Below are 20,633 nucleotides of genomic sequence, written 5' to 3'. Positions count from 1 at the left end.
TGGAAAAAAATAACTGATCACTAATTCAGCTTAACAATTATGTTTCTAATTGGAGTTAGCTAAGCTTATCGTAACAACGGTTGAGCCAAATATTTGATTAGTCTGGTACTATAATTGAGAAATTTGTGTTAAAGTCTCGGTTTTACAGGTATATTATATAATAAAATACATTATGTTTAATCTTGTCTCTGTCTTATAGACTATTATAAATGGACCTTGTTTAGATTTCGGATGTCATTCGCATATTCAAACAGAGCAATCATCTGTTCAGGCCTTGACCCCTTAAGTTGAGCTGAAAGGTCATCAATAAACTGTAATAAAAATTCTGTTACAGATAACATAAATGAGAACCTCGTATTGCTTAGAACAAATTTGCATTTCGGACAAATTAATTAACCTGTTTTGGCACTATAATTGGTTCATTGATTAATAATCTCACATTGAAAATGGAGTTTTCCGCTCTTTTTGGGCCAGTGGTTCTCATTGCCTTGACTGGTTAGTACAGTTGAACTATATAAAACATTTAAAAAGAAGCACTGAATAACCTGAGGACTTAGAGCCTTAAATATAGTTCTAGAAAGAGTATTTTACTAGTTTCACAGAAAGTGAATAAATACAAAAAATATTTATTATTTCAAGAAAAATAGCACGTTCACAATCGTGAAGGATAAAGAGACATTACAAACATTAATTATACTAATTGCAATGAGCAAACAGACCAGAATTTACTTATTGTGATCATGAAAAAATTACGGACATGACGTCACACCATAAAGCCAAGACTGTGATTTTTATAATTAGCAACAAACTAATCTAAAAAAATTCAGCTTTCTTTATTAAAAGTTGCTCAGTTATATTGGTAGGAAAAAAACTATTTTAAGCATGGTGTTCAAAATTTCAAGAATTCTCCTGATTAAGCTTCTGAAGCTTTTTTCGAAAGATCTGCTCCTACTAATTGTTTGATTACAAAATTTCCAGTTCCCTGATATTATGTCAAAAATAAGTAGCTGGGTACCAATTGGATTAGTAGTTAAGAGAAAAGTACGACAAGCTAAACTGTAGTTGAGCAGGAATAAAACAGGTAGAATTTCTCCTGAAGCTTTATATTTGTAATTGATTTGAAATTGGAATGCTGATAGTACGCGTTTCCTGCCCAGCTTTATTTTTTTACGGTAGTAATTAGGCTGCTATCAATTTTAACTGATAGTAAAAATTCTGAATATTTACATAGTCATAATTGTATCTAAAATTCTGATACAATGGTACGGATGATTGTGATACTCTTCAAAATTTTAACACTCTTTATGATTTCCTTCCGTATGCGATGATCTGGCATGATCTGCGTAAAATAATTATAGCCCGGGTCGAGAAAAAATGGGAAAAAATATGTAAGTTAAGCGGTGAAAGGTTGGTTTTTTCACCGCAAATTTCGTACATAATTTTGCGGTGAAATGCAGTGAATGCGGTGAAATTATGTAGGTTCACCGCTTGAGTAAGCGGTGAACTTAAAAAATTCACCACATTTCACCTCTTACTTTAAGTTACCGTCCTTGCTCGGATTCGAACCTCTCACCTCCTGAATGCCTCCCACTTTTTCGTCCACTGTACCACTTCTCACTAAACTCTTGCATATTTGTTTTGAATTTAAATCACATTCACTCTCCTTTATGTAAAACATAATCGTTGAACTTTTGTAACATAAGCGGTGAAATTACAAATTTTAGCGGTGAAATGTGGTGATTGCGGTGAAATTATGTAAGTTCACTGCTTACTCTAGTGGTGAAGTTACATAAATTTACCGCTTGAAAAAAGTTTCAAAAAGATGTATGATTAGTCGTGGGTAAATTTTCCGTGCGTCTTTTAATAAACGTATTGTAACTTCGTTGAACAAAAAACAATTCGAAGCGTTTTCTAAGCGATGAATTTATGTCATTTGACCACTATGTTAAGCGGTGAATTTGTGTAATTTCATCGCATTCACCGCTTATCTTACTTAATTTCGACAATTTTTTTCAAAGCGGTGAATTTATGTAATTTTGCCGCTAAATTCAGCGTTGAAATTATGTAATTTCACCGTTACCAGGAGATAAAGGTTTTTTCACCGCATTCACCGCCTGATTTATGTAATGTCACTGCAGTCACCGCTTATCTTATAAAATTTTCCGCACTCACCGCTTATCTTACATAAATTTTCGTTGAATGGTGGTGACACCTCGACCCGGGAGCGTTTAGCCGAAACAAGTACGTTTTTTTTGGGTAAATTTGTCTAATGTTCGGTTGTGATTGATTCATATCAAACCTCACTGGCCGCAGAGGCATTGCCGCGGCTCGCGAGGCATGACCAAACGCATGAAACTACTAGCAGTAAAATTAGTTAATTCATTAATTTCAGGCCAGAAGAACACTTTTGTCTACATTGCTCCATTGTATTATTTTCTATATTAATACACTTCCACTCGAAAACCCGTCACCAATGATAACTTTGTTTCTACAAATTCTGTGCCAAAACAACCAAAAAATCATTAGTGTTTTGTCCCTCCCTCTGATTGCGAAGAGTCAAATAATCACTCGCAATGGTCTGCTTTAGAAGATCGGGTCATTCCCATAAAAGCCCCCACGAAACTATAGCCCCCATTATGGTATAATTATCATGATTGGGGGGGCTATAGGTTATCTGATCACTAAGCTGTGGAGGGGGCTGTAATGGCAAAAAAACCCAGAAGATCTCCAAAGCGAAAAACAATTTAAAAGCTGAACCGAGCACATAGGTAAAGGTTAACAGTTGTATAGGATAAAAAACAATGGGAGAATTCAAAGTAAAATGGTTTTCATACTCAAAAGACAAGTTATTAATTCAACACACCTGTCACTGAGATCTGAACAGTCGTCAATAGGCAAACTTGAAGCAGTTTGCAAATATTAGGTACATCACCTTTTCAAATATAACAATCAAAAAGAACTAATTAATCTTTCAAATGTCAACATTTTGCTCGTTTGATGGCATCAGTTTTCTTTAGTGAGAGTATATGTAACCTCATAATGTACTAAATACCAGTTATTGCCAAAATCAACTATCAAATGAAAGGTTTTTCCAAAATAAAAAAAAATATTTTCTAAAACTTATTTTTCATTAGCTAAAACTTGCTAAAAAGGGTTGAGCTTGACTTGATTCAGTAATCCTATGTAACTTGAAAAAACTTAACTCTTGAGAAAAGAATCAAGCTTAATCCGGAATCATTTATTTCCCAAGAGTATTTAGCTTGCAGAACACCCGGGTTTCTCATCATACAAATTTCTTAGTAGTCAAACTAGGTCGTGTATGATTCTTAGTAAGTATACAAGGTCATATGTGATTTGCATGCACTCTTGCTACTCCAACAAGGATCATATATGAATTCTTCGAAATCATGCAGAGATCATACAAAAAATTTCAGAGCCTAAAATTGTTTTTTTTCGAAGTTGAAAAAAAAAATTTGGAAAACATACTAGGTCACATATGGCACATAAAACATTGACTACTGCCACAAATTCTCGTATATTGTAATCAGAGGAAATAACAATTTTTGTATTGCATTCGCAATCCATATTTGGTTCTTTGTGTGCGCTAAGATATAACTTTGCCATTTGAATGTTCTCACAAAACTAATTTGAATTTATATGCAAAAAAAATAAATGTTTCTTACAAACGAGCATTTATAGGTATTAACTGGCTTCAGAGAAAACCAAATTTTGGGTATCTATTTGGACTTACTCTTCTATTTGGTGCCAAACTTTGCAAATGATTTGGTATGTTAGGGTTTTTTGGTGGATCACAAACTGATGCCGGGGAATCACATAGGCAAGCCCTTACATAGTAAAATTAAAAAAACAAAAATAGTAAAAAGATTTTTGAAAAATATATGTATGACTCTCGGTAATCATACTAGGTTCATATATGATTTCTTGGTAATCATAAAGGATAATGAATGACTTCTTAGCAGTCATACAAGGATCGTATTAGGAAATGCGTTATGATTTGTAAGACATCATTTATGGTACTTGTGGGAATACTAAGAACTGGCGACCGGGGTTGTGATCAAAAACTAAAGTTCTTTGTCTACTTCATTAAACTTATGGGATGGGATTCGAGATTTGATTAAAATGCATGCTATCATCGGTTAACAGAATAGAGTCGACCAAATCTATTTTGAAACTTTAATACTTGCCAAGACATGTCACTTCTAAGCAAAGTAGTGCGCAAAATTTGGCAATAAACCTGCGCCTGTCAAGTTTTACATGTCAAGTTTTACATGTTATACATGTCAATTTTTAGGCCAGATCTCAGTAAAAATTTATTCAGCATTGAGAATATAGCTTGAAAATTACGCAAACATATTTCAAAATTTATAAGATTTGAGGCATTAATCAACATTTCCGACAACAATTTTAACTGATTTGGAACAGCATGCATCAACAGGGAAATTGTTTCTGTAATTGCTTTCAAATGATAATCATTGTCATCAAAAAAATTAATACTGTTTTACTTTTTGGTAATTCATTGAAAATGAACGTTGCCGATATGATTTGGTTTGCACATACAAAAACCGAGTATATAGGTCTGTAGATAAATTGAGCGGTGATTACATTCATTTTTCAGACAGCACTCAAATTGCAATTTGGACTTCCAGAACGAAGAGAAAAATTTGAGACATGTTTCAAAAAGAATTAACTTGGTCTCAGCCATAAACAATTACTGTTTTATATAAATTTATATGAATACAAATTTTTTATAATAACACTATAGAATTTGATTTAAGAAAATTTTTGGATCTATTCTGTCCCCTCCAATGTTCTGCAAGCCCCCCCCCCACACACACACACACACACACACACACACACACACACACACACACACACACACACACACACACACACACACACACACACACACACACACAAACACACACAATCAAACACACACACACACACACACTTATAAATTATGCAATTTTAAACAGCACGTTGCTGAGTAAAATAATGGCAAAAGCTCCTTGTGAGCGTAAAAAATATATACTGAGCTTGAGGGGGGATTCCAAATGTTTTCCAAAATTAAGTTCATAAATTAATTACATTGAAAACGTTGGCCTGATGTTTAAAGAAATTCGGTGAAAGCGGTGAAATTTTGTAGGAAATGTGGTGATTGCGATGAATGCGACGAAAAAAAAATATTTCGCTGCATTTCACCGCATTTCTTACAAAAATTCATCGCGAAATTCACCGCATTTCTTATGTTTATTCACCGCCAAAACTCGACCCGGGAAGATTGCAACGGTTATCAGAAAAAATCTTACTAGAACAACGGCTATCTGCTAAAAATCTTTCAAGATTAACGGTTATCTGGTAAGAATCTTGTAAGAACCCTTAAAAAATGATGCGTAATTATACAAAAGTCTTGCAAGGGTTTTGCAAGATCTTAGCAGATAACCGTCTCAATTTGATTAAGGTTTGATCTCTGTTGCAGTCTTTCAAATTACTTCAACCATCGAATCGTTCCGTATGTTTATTTGACTCCTCTTGAAACGATTTTTTAAAGTTCCAAGGAAAAAAAGCGTGGCTGTAGTGTTGAAATTGAACTAAAACAACAATGTAAAAAAACCGACTTATCAGATATTATTTGATCAGAAATTGTAAACACTTATGAAAGAAATTATCAAAAATTGTTTTCACACAAACTCCTTCAGTTGATTGTATCACATTATGAAAATTTAATGAGCTAACTCAGCTGATCTATATTTTCGTGGGGGAGGGGATTTATGTCCATTTTGTGCAAAAGTTTTCCATCTTATTTACAGAAATGAATAGCTTTGAAAGTTTACAACTCTTTCAATAGGTTCTTGATATGAACCAGATAGGTTCAACAATGAGTTGGAAGCGTCTATTTTGTCTGTTTTTTTCTATTTTGCAATCTTTTAAATGGTACTGTTTGTCGACTCGTACGAACATTTAGTTATTATTTTTATACGCAAATTTCAGTTTTGGTTTCGGAAAGACCTCCACTGAAAAAAAACCCCATTTAGTTTAGGTAAGGAAAAAACCCACGGAGTTAAATTCATGTGGAAATAAACTCCCACTTGATTATTAGCGGGCTGTCCATTTAGCGCGTTTGGCCATGCCTTGCTGGCCATGGCTATCCTTCAGCGGCACGCAGGACTTGATATGAAACTATCACAACCGTACAAATTATCAAGGAAAAATTCAAATTTAAGTATGGGGTTTACTTCCGTAGGGTTTATTTCCTTGGGGTTTATTTCCTATCTATATTTATGTGGTTTTTCTGTGGGCTTTTGTCCTAAAACCCTTTATTTTAACTTCCAACGCAACCTAAGTGCATTTACAAAAATTTTTTAAGTTATGACTGCTCCCAAAGCAGAGTTTCACGAATTTTTTGAGCATTTTTACAGGTATACAGAATTGTTCTCATTCGATTAGATTCAGAAAGCGTTGAGTACCGGCTCATTGGTTTCTAACCTTGCTAAAACCATGCAGCTGAAACGAAAGTTTCTTATGCTAAGTTTCTTGATAAGTTTCTTATGCTAGTAGCTCGCTTTTGACTCTGGCTTGAGAGTTTCAATCCATACAACTTCACCCGCTGAAAATAGAAAAATAGTGCATAACAAATTATAAGTGAATTTCACCGCTGCCGTTAATTACCGCGTCCATAAAGAAACATGGACAAAACCCAAATTTTGAGCTTATTTCGAAAAACGAAGCATATCATTATTTTTTAATATTAATCGACTTGATGTTCATTCAAGTTTTCTTAATATTTTTATGCTTATTTTTTGTGCCATTTACTAAATTTTATTTAAAGTTACTCCATGATTTTTTCCCACAATTTACTCCCTGCTTCTGGTCATTTCATTTGTTTTTAGTGATCCAAATTATCAATGCTGCTTTGACTACGAATCTGAAGGACTTCACAACTACCCCCCTCAATGAAGAGTGGGAATCGCTCGTGTTTTGGATATCCATGGAAATGGGAATCTTTAATCACAGATGTGCTTTTCATAGGTATGGTCACTTTGCTATCTTCAATCTTTGCACTACATATACGGCCAAAATTTGACTTCATGAAAAATCCCAGAAAGTATCGACCGGGTGGGCTATCTTTGCCAATGGATGTTTTTATACAATTTTTTGCAGAAGGCTTGATAGAACAAATAAATGGTAATCTTGAGCAAAAAATGTTTATTTTTTGCCTGTGCAAAAATTTTTCTAAACTATGGATTTTGAAAAAAATTTTAGAAATACCTAGTGACTAACTATCTTAAAGGTTGCTCGTGGATTAGATTCGTTGGAATTTACTGATTTTCTACGAAAATTGGTAAAAATAAATAAAAATTCAAGCTTTAGTTTACTTTTCACAGTTTTTATCCACGCAAGTATTTAGCTTACGGAGGAAAAAAGATCGTAGAACGGTTTCGGAAGAAAACCCCTACGGAAAAAAACTCACTTCATTTTAGATAGGAAATAACCCCCCACGAAAATAAAACCACACGGAAGAAAACCCCCATGGAAATAAACGCCTACGGAAATAAAACCCTACTTGACTATTAACGAGCTGCGCATTTAGCGTGCTTGGTCATGCCTTAGCGGCCCGTGTGACTTGATATGAAACTATCACAACCAAACAAACTATCATGACCAAAATTTAAATTTGAAACATTTATTCCGTGGGGGTTTGTTTGCCATCTAAATTTATGTAGGGTTTTTTCTGTGGGAGTTTATTTCCTGACAAGAAACATTAAATTTTTATAATTTCAGCAATTTTTACTGCTTGGATGCGTACAGAACTCGCAACCCGTTTCGGAACGGTACTGAAGAATTCACGCCAACGTACGAAGTTGTTTCTGTCCAAACTTGGTTCACAATCCTAATTCGAGAAAATTGGCGACAAATCAACATGATCAATTTCGACCAACCAAGTTAGTTTTATTTTTAAATAATAAATCAATTGAATTGAAAATTGACTTATTAATCATAACTATCGTCATCAACAGTGTAAAAGTTTATTTAAACTCACATCAGCAGTGCATTCATTTTTCAACCCATACAATTGGGCCTTCTCGCAATTTGGTTATTCTTCCCAATTTGTACATTTGCAACATTTTATCCAAATTTGTACATTTTCAAAATTTTATCCCAATTTGTACATTTTCAAAATTTTATCCCAATTTGTACATTTTCCAAATGTTATCCCAAATTGTACATTTTCAAAATTTTATCCCAATTTGTACATTTTCAACATTTTATCCAAATTTGTACAATTTCAATATTTTATCCCAATTTGTACATTTTCAAAATTTTATCCCAATTTGTACTTTTTCAAAATGTTATCCCAATTTGAACATTTTCAAAATTTTATCCCAATTTGTACATTTTCAACATTTTATCCAAATTTGTACATTTTCAAAATTTTATCCATATTTGTACATTTTCAAAATTTTATCCAAATTTGTACATTTTCAACAATTTATCCAAATTTGTACAATTTCAATATTTTATCCCAATTTGTACATTTTCAAAATTTTATCCCAATTTGTACTTTTTGAAAATGTTATCCCAATTTGAACATTTTCAAAATTTTATCCCAATTTGTACATTTTCAACATTTTATCCAAATTTGTACATTTTCAAAATTTTATCCATATTTGTATATTTTCAAAATTTTATCCAAATTTGTACATTTTCAAAATTTTATCCCAATTTGTACATATTCAAAATTTTATCCCAATTTGTACATTTTCAAAATGTTATCCCAATTTGTACATTTTCAAAATTTTATCCCAATTTGTACATTTTCAACATTTTATCCGAATTTGTACATTTTCAAAATTTTATCCCAATTTGTACATTTTCAAAATTTTATCCCATTTGTACATTTTCAAAATGTTATCCCAATTTGTACATTTTCAAAATTTTATCCCAATTTGTACATTTTCAACATTTTATCCAAATTTGTACATTTTCAAAATTTTATCCCAATTTGTACATATTCAACATTTTATCCAAATTTGTACATTTTCAAAATTTTATCCATTTTTGTACATTTTCAAAATTTTATCCAAATTTGTACATTTTTAAAATTTTATCAAAAATTTTACATTTTCAAAATTTTATCCCAATTTGTACATTTTCAAAAATTTATCCCAATTTGTACATTTTCAAAATGTTATCCCAATTTGTACATTTTCAAAATTTTATCCCAATTTGTACATTTTCAACATTTTATCCAAGTTTGTACATTTTCAAAATTTTATCCCAATTTTTACATTTTCAAAATTTTATCCCAATTTGTACATTTTCAAAATGTTATCCCAATTTGTACATTTTCAAAATTTTATCCCAATTTGTACATTTTCAACATTTTATCAAAATTTGTACATTTTCAAAATTTTATCCAAATTTGTACATTTTCAAAATTTTATCCCAATTTGTACATCTTCAAAATTTTATCCCAATTTGTACATTTTCAAAATGTTATCCCAATTTGTACATTTTCAAAATTTTATCCCAATCTGTACATTTTCAACATTTTATCCAAATTTGTACGTTTTCAAAATTTTATCGCAATTTGTACATTTTCAAAAATTTATCCCAATTTGTACATTTTCAAAATTTTATCCCAATTTGTACGTTTTCAAAATGTTATCCCAATTTGTACATTTTCAAAATTTTATCCCAATTTGTACATTTTCAACATTTTATCCAAATTTGTACATTTTCAAAATTTTATCCATATTTGTACATTTTCAAAATTTTATCCAAATTTGTACATTTTCAAAATTTTATCCAAATTTGTACATTTTCAAAATTTTATCCCAATTTGTACATTTTCAAAATTTTATCCCAATTTGTACATTTTCAAAATGTTATCCCAATTTGTACATTTTCAAAATTTTATCCCAATTTGTACATTTTCAAGATTTTATCCAAATTTGTACATTTTCAAAATTTTATCCCAGTTTGTACATTTTCAACATTTTATCCAAATTTGTACATTTTCAAAATTTTATCCCAATTTGTACATTTTCAAAATTTTATCCCAATTTGTATATTTTCGAAATGTTATCCCAAATTGTACATTTTCGAAATTTTATCCCAATTTGTACATTTTCAACATTTTATCCAAATTTGTACATTTTCAAAATTTTATCCCAATTTGTACATATTCAACATTTTATCCAAATTTGTACATTTTCAAAATTTTATCCATTTTTGTACATTTTCAAAATTTTATCCAAATTTGTACATTTTTAAAATTTTATCAAAAATTGTACATTTTCAAAATTTTATCCCAATTTGTACATTTTCAAAAATTTATCCCAATTTGTACATTTTCAAAATGTTATCCCAATTTGTACATTTTCAAAATTTTATCCCAATTTGTACATTTTCAATATTTTATCCCAATTTGTACATTTTCAACATTTTATCCAAATTTGTACAATTTCAATATTTTATCCCAATTTGTACATTTTCAAAATTTTATCCCAAATTGTACATTTTCAAAATTTTATCCCAATTTGTACATTTTTAACATTTTATCCAAATTTGTACAATTTCAATATTTTATCCCAATTTGTACATTTTCAAAATGTTATCCCAATTTGTACATTTTCAAAATTTTATCCCAATTTGTACATTTTCAAGATTTTATCCCAATTTGTACATATTCAACATTTTATCCAAATTTGTACATTTTCAAAATTTTATCCATTTTTGTACATTTTCAAAATTTTATCCAAATTTGTACATTTTTAAAATTTTATCAAAAATTGTACATTTTCAAAATTTTATCCCAATTTGTAAATTTTCAAAAATTTATCCCAATTTGTACATTTTCAAAATGTTATCCCAATTTGTACATTTTTAAAATTTTATCCAAATTTGTACATTTTTAAAATTTTATCAAAAATTGTACATTTTCAAAATTTTATCCATTTTTGTACATTTTCAAAATTTTATCCAAATTTGTACATTTTTAAAATTTTATCAAAAATTGTACATTTTCAAAATTTTATCCCAATTTGTACATTTTCAAAAATTTATCCCAATTTGTACATTTTCAAAATGTTATCCCAATTTGTACATTTTCAAAATTTTATCCCAATTTGTACATTTTCATCATTTTATCCAAGTTTGTACATTTTCAAAATTTTATCCCAATTTTTACATTTTCAAAATTTTATCCCAATTTGTACATTTTCAAAATGTTATCCCAATTTGTACATTTTCAAAACTTTATCCCAATTTGTACTTTTTCAACATTTTATCAAAATTTGTACATTTTCAAAATTTTATCCAAATTTGTACATTTTCAAAATTTTATCCCAATTTGTACATCTTCAAAATTTTATCCCAATTTGTACATTTTCAAAATGTTATCCCAATTTGTACATTTTCAAAATTTTATCCCAATCTGTACATTTTCAACATTTTATCCAAATTTGTACGTTTTCAAAATTTTATCGCAATTTGTACATTTTCAAAATTTTATCCCAATTTGTACATTTTCAAAATTTTATCCCAATTTGTACGTTTTCAAAATGTTATCCCAATTTGTACATTTTCAAAATTTTATCCTAATTTGTACATTTTCAACATTTTATCCAAACTTGTACATTTTCAAAATTTTATCCATATTTGTACATTTTCAAAATTTTATCCAAATTTGTACATTTTCAAAATTTTATCCAAATTTGTACATTTTCAAAATTTTATCCCAATTTGTACATTTTCAAAATTTTATCCCAATTTGTACATTTTCAAAATGTTATCCCAATTTGTACATTTTCAAAATTTTATCCCAATTTGTACATTTTCAAGATTTTATCCAAATTTGTACATTTTCAAAATTTTATCCCAATTTGTACATTTTCAACATTTTACCCAAATTTGTACATTTTCAAAATTTTATCCCAATTTGTACATTTTCAAAATGTTATCCCAATTTGTACATTTTTAAAATTTTATCCAAATTTGTACATTTTTAAAATTTTATCAAAAATTGTACATTTTCAAAATTTTATCCATTTTTGTACATTTTCAAAATTTTATCCAAATTTGTACATTTTTAAAATTTTATCAAAAATTGTACATTTTCAAAATTTTATCCCAATTTGTACATTTTCAAAAATTTATCCCAATTTGTACATTTTCAAAATGTTATCCCAATTTGTACATTTTCAAAATTTTATCCCAATTTGTACATTTTCAAGATTTTATCCAAATTTGTACATTTTCAAAATTTTATCCCAATTTGTACATTTTCAACATTTTACCCAAATTTGTACATTTTCAAAATTTTATCCCAATTTGTACATTTTCAAAATGTTATCCCAATTTGTACATTTTTAAAATTTTATCCAAATTTGTACATTTTTAAAATTTTATCAAAAATTGTACATTTTCAAAATTTTATCCATTTTTGTACATTTTCAAAATTTTATCCAAATTTGTACATTTTTAAAATTTTATCAAAAATTGTACATTTTCAAAATTTTATCCCAATTTGTACATTTTCAAAAATTTATCCCAATTTGTACATTTTCAAAATGTTATCCCAATTTGTACATTTTCAAAATTTTATCCCAATTTGTACATTTTCATCATTTTATCCAAGTTTGTACATTTTCAAAATTTTATCCCAATTTGTACATTTTCAAAATTTTATCCCAATTTGTACATTTTCAAAATGTTATCCCAATTTGTACATTTTCAAAACTTTATCCCAATTTGTACATTTTCAACATTTTATCAAAATTTGTACATTTTCAAAATTTTATCCAAATTTGTACATTTTCAAAATTTTATCCCAATTTGTACATCTTCAAAATTTTATCCCAATTTGTAAATTTTCAAAAATTTATCCCAATTTGTACATCTTCAAAATGTTATCCCAATTTGTACATTTTTAAAATTTTATCCAAATTTGTACATTTTTAAAATTTTATCAAAAATTGTACATTTTCAAAATTTTATCCATTTTTGTACATTTTCAAAATTTTATCCAAATTTGTACATTTTTAAAATTTTATCAAAAATTGTACATTTTCAAAATTTTATCCCAATTTGTACATTTTCAAAAATTTATCCCAATTTGTACATTTTCAAAATGTTATCCCAATTTGTACATTTTCAAAATTTTATCCCAATTTGTACATTTTCATCATTTTATCCAAGTTTGTACATTTTCAAAATTTTATCCCAATTTTTACATTTTCAAAATTTTATCCCAATTTGTACATTTTCAAAATGTTATCCCAATTTGTACATTTTCAAAACTTTATCCCAATTTGTACATTTTCAACATTTTATCAAAATTTGTACATTTTCAAAATTTTATCCAAATTTGTACATTTTCAAAATTTTATCCCAAATTGTACATCTTCAAAATTTTATCCCAATTTGTACATTTTCAAAATGTTATCCCAATTTGTACATTTTCAAAATTTTGTCCCAATCTGTACATTTTCAACATTTTATCCAAATTTGTACGTTTTCAAAATTTTATCGCAATTTGTACATTTTCAAAATTTTATCCCAATTTGTACATTTTCAAAATTTTATCCCAATTTGTACGTTTTCAAAATGTTATCCCAATTTGTACATTTTCAAAATTTTATCCCAATTTGTACATTTTCAACATTTTATCCAAAATTGTACATTTTCAAAATTTTATCCATATTTGTACATTTTTGAAAATTTTATCCAAATTTGTACATTTTCAAAATTTTATCCAAATTTGTACATTTTCAAAATTTTATCCCAATTTGTACATTTTCAAAATTTTATCCCAATTTGTACATTTTCAAAATGTTATCCCAATTTGTACATTTTCAAAATTTTATCCCAATTTGTACATTTTCAAGATTTTATCCAAATTTGTACATTTTCAAAATTTTATCCCAATTTGTACATTTTCAACATTTTACCCAAATTTGTACATTTTCAAAATTTTATCCCAATTTGTACATTTTCAAAATTTTATCCCAATTTGTATATTTTCAAAATGTTATCCCAATTTGTACATTTTCGAAATTTTATCCCAATTTGTACATTTTCAACATTTTATCCAAATTTGTACATTTTCAAAATTTTATCCCAATTTGTACATATTCAACATTTTATCCAAATTTGTACATTTTCAAAATTTTATCCATTTTTGTACATTTTCAAAATTTTATCCAAATTTGTACATTTTTAAAATTTTATCAAAAATTGTACATTTTCAAAATTTTATCCCAATTTGTACATTTTCAAAAATTTATCCCAATTTGAACATTTTCAAAATGTTATCCCAATTTTTACATTTTCAAAATTTTATCCCAATTTGTACATTTTCAAAATGTTATCCCAATTTGTACATTTTCAAAATTTTATCCCAATTTGTACATTTTCAACATTTTATCAAAATTTGTACATTTTCAAAATTTTATCCAAATTTGTACATTTTCAAAATTTTATCCCAATTTGTACATCTTCAAAATTTTATCCCAATTTGTACATTTTCAAAATGTTATCCCAATTTATACATTTTCAAAATTTTATCCCAATCTGTACATTTTCAACATTTTATCAAAATTTGTACATTTTCAAAATTTTATCCAAATTTGTACATTTTCAAAATTTTATCCCAATTTGTACATCTTCAAAATTTTATCCCAATTTGTACATTTTCAAAATGTTATCCCAATTTGTACATTTTCAAAATTTTATCCCAATTTGTACATTTTCAACATTTTATCAAAATTTGTACATTTTCAAAATTTTATCCAAATTTGTACATTTTCAAAATTTTATCCCAATTTGTACATCTTCAAAATTTTATCCCAATTTGTACATTTTCAAAATGTTATCCCAATTTGTACATTTTCAAAATGTTATCCCAATCTGTACATTTTCAACATTTTATCCAAATTTGTACGTTTTCAAAATTTTATCCCAATTTGTACATTTTCAAAATTTTATCCCAATTTGTACATTTTCAAAATTTTATCCCAATTTGTACGTTTTCAAAATGTTATCCCAATTTGTACATTTTCAAAATTTTATCCCAATTTGTACATTTTCAAAATTTTATCCAAATTTGTACATTTTCAAAATTTTATCCATATTTGTACATTTTCAAAATTTTATCCAAATTTGTACATTTTCAAAATTTTATCCAAATTTGTACATTTTCAAAATTTTATCCCAATTTGTACATTTTCAAAATTTTATCCCAATTTGTACATTTTCAAAATGTTATCCCAATTTGTACATTTTCAAAATTTTATCCCAATTTGTACATTTTCAAGATTTTATCCAAATTTGTACATTTTCAAAATTTTATCCCAATTTGTACATTTTCAACATTTTATCCAAATTTGTACATTTTCAAAATTTTATCCCAATTTGTACATTTTCAAAATTTTATCCCAATTTGTATATTTTCAAAATGTTATCCCAATTTGTACATTTTCGAATTTTTATCCCAATTTGTACATTTTCAACATTTTATCCAATTTTGTACATTTTCAAAATTTTATCCATATTTGTACATTTTCAAAATTTAATCCAAGTTTGTAAATTTTCAAAATTTTATCCAAATTTGTACATTTTCAAATTTTTATCCCAATTTGTACATCTTCAAAATTTTATCCCAATTTGTACATTTTCAAAATGTTATCCCAATTTGTACATTTTCAAAATTTTATCCCAGTTTGTACATTTTCAAAATGTTACCCCAATTTGTACATTTTCAAAATGTTATCCCAATTTGTACATTTTCAAAATTTTATCCCAATTTGTACAATTTCAAAATTTTATCCATCTTTGTACATTTTTAAAATTTTATCCAAATTTGTACATTTTCAACATTTTATACAAATTTGTACATTTTCAAAATTTTATCCCAATTTGTACATTTTCAAAATTTTATCCCAGTTTGTACATTTTCAAAATGTTATCCCAATTTGTACATTTTCAAAATTTTATCCCAATTTGTACAATTTCAAAATTTTATCCATATTTGTACATTTTTAAAATTTTATCCAAATTTGTACATTTTCAAAATTTTATCCAAATTTGTACATTTTCAAAATTTTATCCCAATTTGTACCTTTTCAACATTTTATCCAAATTTGTACATTTTCAAAATTTTATCCAAATTTGTACATTTTCAAAATTTTATCCAAATTTGTACATTTTCAAAATTTTTTCCCAATTTGTACATTTTCAAAATTTTATCCCAGTTTGTACTTTTTCAAAATTTTGGCAAAGTAGCGACTGAAGAAGAAGTTATTTACAGAACAAAGTGAATTCTTCGAGTATTTCAATACTCATATTTTCTAAATTTGCTGTTCAAAGCATTTTTGAAAAAATTTGAAAATTCTCATCAGGGTACACTATCTTTCTTACAAAATCTGTTTAATAATACTGTATCTCGGTGCTGAATTTGGTTAGTATATAATCCAGGCTAGACATAAAGATCGATTTACTTAAAATGGTTAAGTAGAATTTCTGAAGTCAATAATAACAGTCAAAAATTGGAGCATCCACAGTTGAATATGTTGATCAAAAACTGTCAAAACGCGCTGGGAAAGGCCGCTTTGGATCAATTTTGACCATTTTTGACAATTAATTTCAGAAAATTATTGTTTTTGATTGTTTCCGACCGTTTTCGATAGGTCAATTTAGAAATTGATATTTTAGGAGACTACCGCTTTTGAACGCTTCCTAGGGAGAAAACCGTGCCTGATAGCATATTTAGAAGATTACCGTTTTTGACCTCTTTATTTTTGACTCAACACCAGTATTGGTCTTGACTCAAAATCACCAAGGACAGCTGATAACTGTGACCAAGGTATCGACGCTAAAATAGGTTTTCATACGCCGTCTCTATACGATGACAATTTTCTGTACTTTTAAAAAATCAGTCGAGCTCAATAAGTGATTTAAACGACGCCGAACTCATACCCAATCATGCTCTAAATCTTAAGCGTTTTAAATAGTTCAGCGAGTTATTCGCTTTTGGCATCTCAAATTTTCTCAAAAAAATTTGGTTTTTATCTGTTTATAAATGATTTTGTTTATGTTTAGAAATCGTTAATTCAATTGGAGAGTATTGGACAACATTTCAAAAAATCATATCCAATTACAATCCAATTAGAACATAAAATGAGCATAATTGCTCTTCAAGTCTGTGCCCATATACGCGAAAAAGTAACAAACCCAAAATATATTGATGTCATCTTGCTGAAGCGTAATAAAAGTTAGTAATACAGGGTAAAAACATCCCTCTTATCTTTAATGTAAAGTTCACTTATTTTTGATTTATGTGACTTCACCTGCTGAAGACTAAAGTTTTGAATATTTTTGGGTAACAAATTCTTCAACAAGTTAGGTTTTCTTCAAGAAGTTAGCTAATGACGTTTTGTTTTTTGTAGTTATTGAAATTGGTGGGGGATATAGGCCTCTTAAACTCCATCTCGTTTGTTTGTGAAGCTATGTTTTGAAGTGGAGAATCGGACCTGATTTGTTTGAAAAATTGTTTAACAAGTTCAACCACGTAAAGTTCGTTTACAATATATACCTCGTTATCAATTAGTGTAAGACCTAGTGAATCATATTTTTTCCTGAAAAAAATGCTTGATTGATTTTTTGTTGTACGCTATCAATTTATTTTCTAAATTCTTTCTGATTGTGTTTCCATAGACTAATAGACCATAATTTATGACGGGTTTGGCAAAAGAGTTATAGAACATTGGAAGACACTTTCTTGGAAAAAAATTGTCGTTCCCGATACAATAGTTCGCAAAATTTGTTAAGTTTGTTAACAGAAAATCATTTTGATCACGGAATGTGAAGTTCTTCTCAATGTGGAGTCCTAAATATATACAAGAAGTTTTGTAATCCAGAGCATTATCCTTGAGTTTTAATTTTTTTTTGTGGTTTTCCCGAAATCTATAGTTTCACATTTGTCATAAATAATTGTTAAATTGTTAGTCTTAAACTGGTTGGAAACTTTTTTAACAACCATTTGCAGAGGCGAATTATTGTGAGTACTGGCATTAACAACAGTGAGTACTGGCATTATCATCTGCGAACATTACTGAAGTGCTTTCATTAAAACTGCGTGGAGACCAATGATATACAAAATGACCAAAAAGGGCCCAGAACAGAGCCCTGCGTTACGCCACAAACTGTTTGCCTTTTTGTCATTTTTTGCATCCTGCACTAAAAGACTGTGTGCGCCCTTTAAAAGTTCTAAACTTGAACCTCTGAATCCATTTATTTCTAGTTTTATTAAAAACATTTCATGATTTATTGTATCAAAAGTTTTGCTTAGTTAGATAAAACTAGCTTGCACCGTTGATTTTTTAGCAATCACAGTTATGGTTGCACTTGCATGTACACATGGCATTTTAGATCCAAAGTCAGAACTGATTAATCGCTAGCAAAATAATTTTTACACAAAATTTCATCATCATTTGCAGTAAGATCTTCTGCAGAAATTTACCTATTGTACTCAGTAAACTTAGAGATCTGTAATTACCAGGGTTTGTCTTATCTCCTTTTCTATATAAGGGTTTTACTTTGGCTATTTTTAATGAATCTGGAACAAAACGCTCTTGCAGACAATAATTAATGGCTCTTGCCAGAAGACATTCAATAATGGACCTTTTGAAACAAAGTAATCGTTCAAGTCGTCAAGATTTGGTATATCGGTGGCATTGTCCTTTCTTTTGCGAGTTTTTAGTGTCCTATAAATCTTTTTTGTGTGCGGTTTTTGGCCTAATTTTTGGAAATTATTGTCTCTTTTTCCATTTCTTATCAATTTAGTTACCTCGTTCCGTATATGTTTATATCTAGTTTTGTTTTCAATAGTAGACTCTGCTATCCGTTTTGGAAACGTTTTGTCTCTATTTACAATAGCGTTTTTGATTTCGTTTGTAATCCAGCTTGCAGAATTAGGAGAATCAGTTGTTTCGATAACCTTTTCAGGCAAAAATTTGTTTAAAGTTTCAATAGGTTTTTGATCATTGTACTTATATAATCATTAGCATTCAAATTCTCAGGAGTTTTTTTTAAATTCTGGTCTAAGAAAAAAAAACAAAATCCAACGCTTTGTCTGTTTTGATTGTTTTCAAATATCGCATGAGTGCCGATGACTGAATCCTTTTAACGTTTACAATTGATATAAAAAATTCAGCAGTTAATATAAAATGATCACTTATTGTCGTCGATAGCGTTTCAGGCTTATGTTTGTTTCTTTGATTATATGATCAATATAGCTCTTTGAAATTTTTGGTAACCCTTTTAGGCATTGTCGGCATTGTTTAAAATTTTGAATTTTTATTTGCATATAAACGAAAAAAGTTTTTCAAAACAGTGGAAATCTGGGGGATTTTGAAATAACCCAAACTTGATTTGTATCTTCCTTATGAAACAGGAGTCTAAAATAGCAAATATATTTCTTCTACTTTCTCCTGAAAGAAGTTATATTTGACTAACACGGCTAGTATTTTGCAAAATTTGTGCATTTTACTCTGAAAAAAGAGTTGCTTAAATCAAATCAAGCTTACAATAAGAGTTTACCCATGAAATGGAAATCTAAAGGGCTACTCCTTGCGGGTTTAGTCTTTTTCCATTTCTTATCAATTTAGTTACCTTGTTCCGTATTTGTTTATAAATAGTTTTTTTTTTCAATAGTAGGCTCTGCTATCCGTTTTTGAAACATTTTGTCTCTATTTACAATAGCGTTTTTGATTTCTTTTGTAATTCAGCTTGCAGATTTGGGAGAATCAGTTGTTTCGATAACTTTTTCAGGCAAAAACTTGTTTAAATTGTCAATAGTTTTTGATCATTGTACTTATATAATCATTAGCATTCAAATTCTGAGGAGGTTTTTTGATATTCTGGTCTAAGAAAAAACAAAATCCAGCGCTTCGTCTGTTTTGATTGTTTTCAAATTTCGCATGAGTACCGATGACCGAAAACTTTAAACGTTTACAAATGATACAAAAAATTCAGCAGTTAATATAAAATGATCGCTTATTGTCGTCGATAGCGTTTCAGGCTTATGTTTGTTTCTTTGATTATATGATCAATACAGCTCTTTGAAATTTTTGGTAACCCTTTTAGGCATTGTCGGCATTGTTCAAAATTTTGAATTTTTATTTGCATATAAACGAAAAAAGTTTTTCAAAACAGTGGAAATCTGGGGGATTTTGAAATAACCCAAACTTGATTTGTATCTTCCTTGTGAAACAGTAGTCTAAAATAGCAAATAAATTTCTTCTACTTTCTCCTGAAAGAAGTTATATTTGACTAACACGGCTAGTATTTTGCAGAATTTGTGCATTTTACTCTGAAAAAAGAGTTGCTCAAGTCAAATCAAACTTACAATAAGAGTTTACCTATGAAATGGAAATCTAAAGGGCTATTCCTTGCGGGTTTAGTTTTTTTCCATTTCTTATCAATTTAGTTACCTTGTTCCGTATTTGTTTATAAAAACTTTTTTTTTCAATAGTAAGCTCTGCTATCCGTTTTTGAAACATTTTGTCTCTATTTACAATAGCGTTTTTGATTTCTTTTGTAATCCAGCT

The 20,633-nt window shown here is 28.4% G+C and overlaps 1 protein-coding gene across 1 annotated transcript in view; it reads left to right on the top strand.

The window, feature by feature from the left end:
* The first annotated feature begins 236 nt into the window (after nucleotides 1-236).
* The window catches only part of LOC142351212 (uncharacterized), a 39,665-nt gene continuing 19,268 nt past the window's right edge, over nucleotides 237-20,633 (top strand). Inside the window, exons 1-3 of the mRNA XM_075403341.1 lie at nucleotides 237-495; nucleotides 6,912-7,050; nucleotides 7,804-7,964. Coding sequence (XP_075259456.1) covers nucleotides 447-495; nucleotides 6,912-7,050; nucleotides 7,804-7,964 — 349 coding nt within the window. The 5' untranslated portion in view covers nucleotides 237-446. The remainder of the gene's footprint in view (nucleotides 496-6,911; nucleotides 7,051-7,803; nucleotides 7,965-20,633) is intronic.

The sequence above is a fragment of the Convolutriloba macropyga genome, chromosome 12, assembly GCF_964194025.1.
Source record: "Convolutriloba macropyga chromosome 12, txConMacr16.3, whole genome shotgun sequence".
Classification (NCBI taxonomy): domain Eukaryota; kingdom Metazoa; phylum Xenacoelomorpha; order Acoela; family Convolutidae; genus Convolutriloba; species Convolutriloba macropyga.
This window is presented reverse-complemented; position numbering and strand designations above follow the sequence as displayed.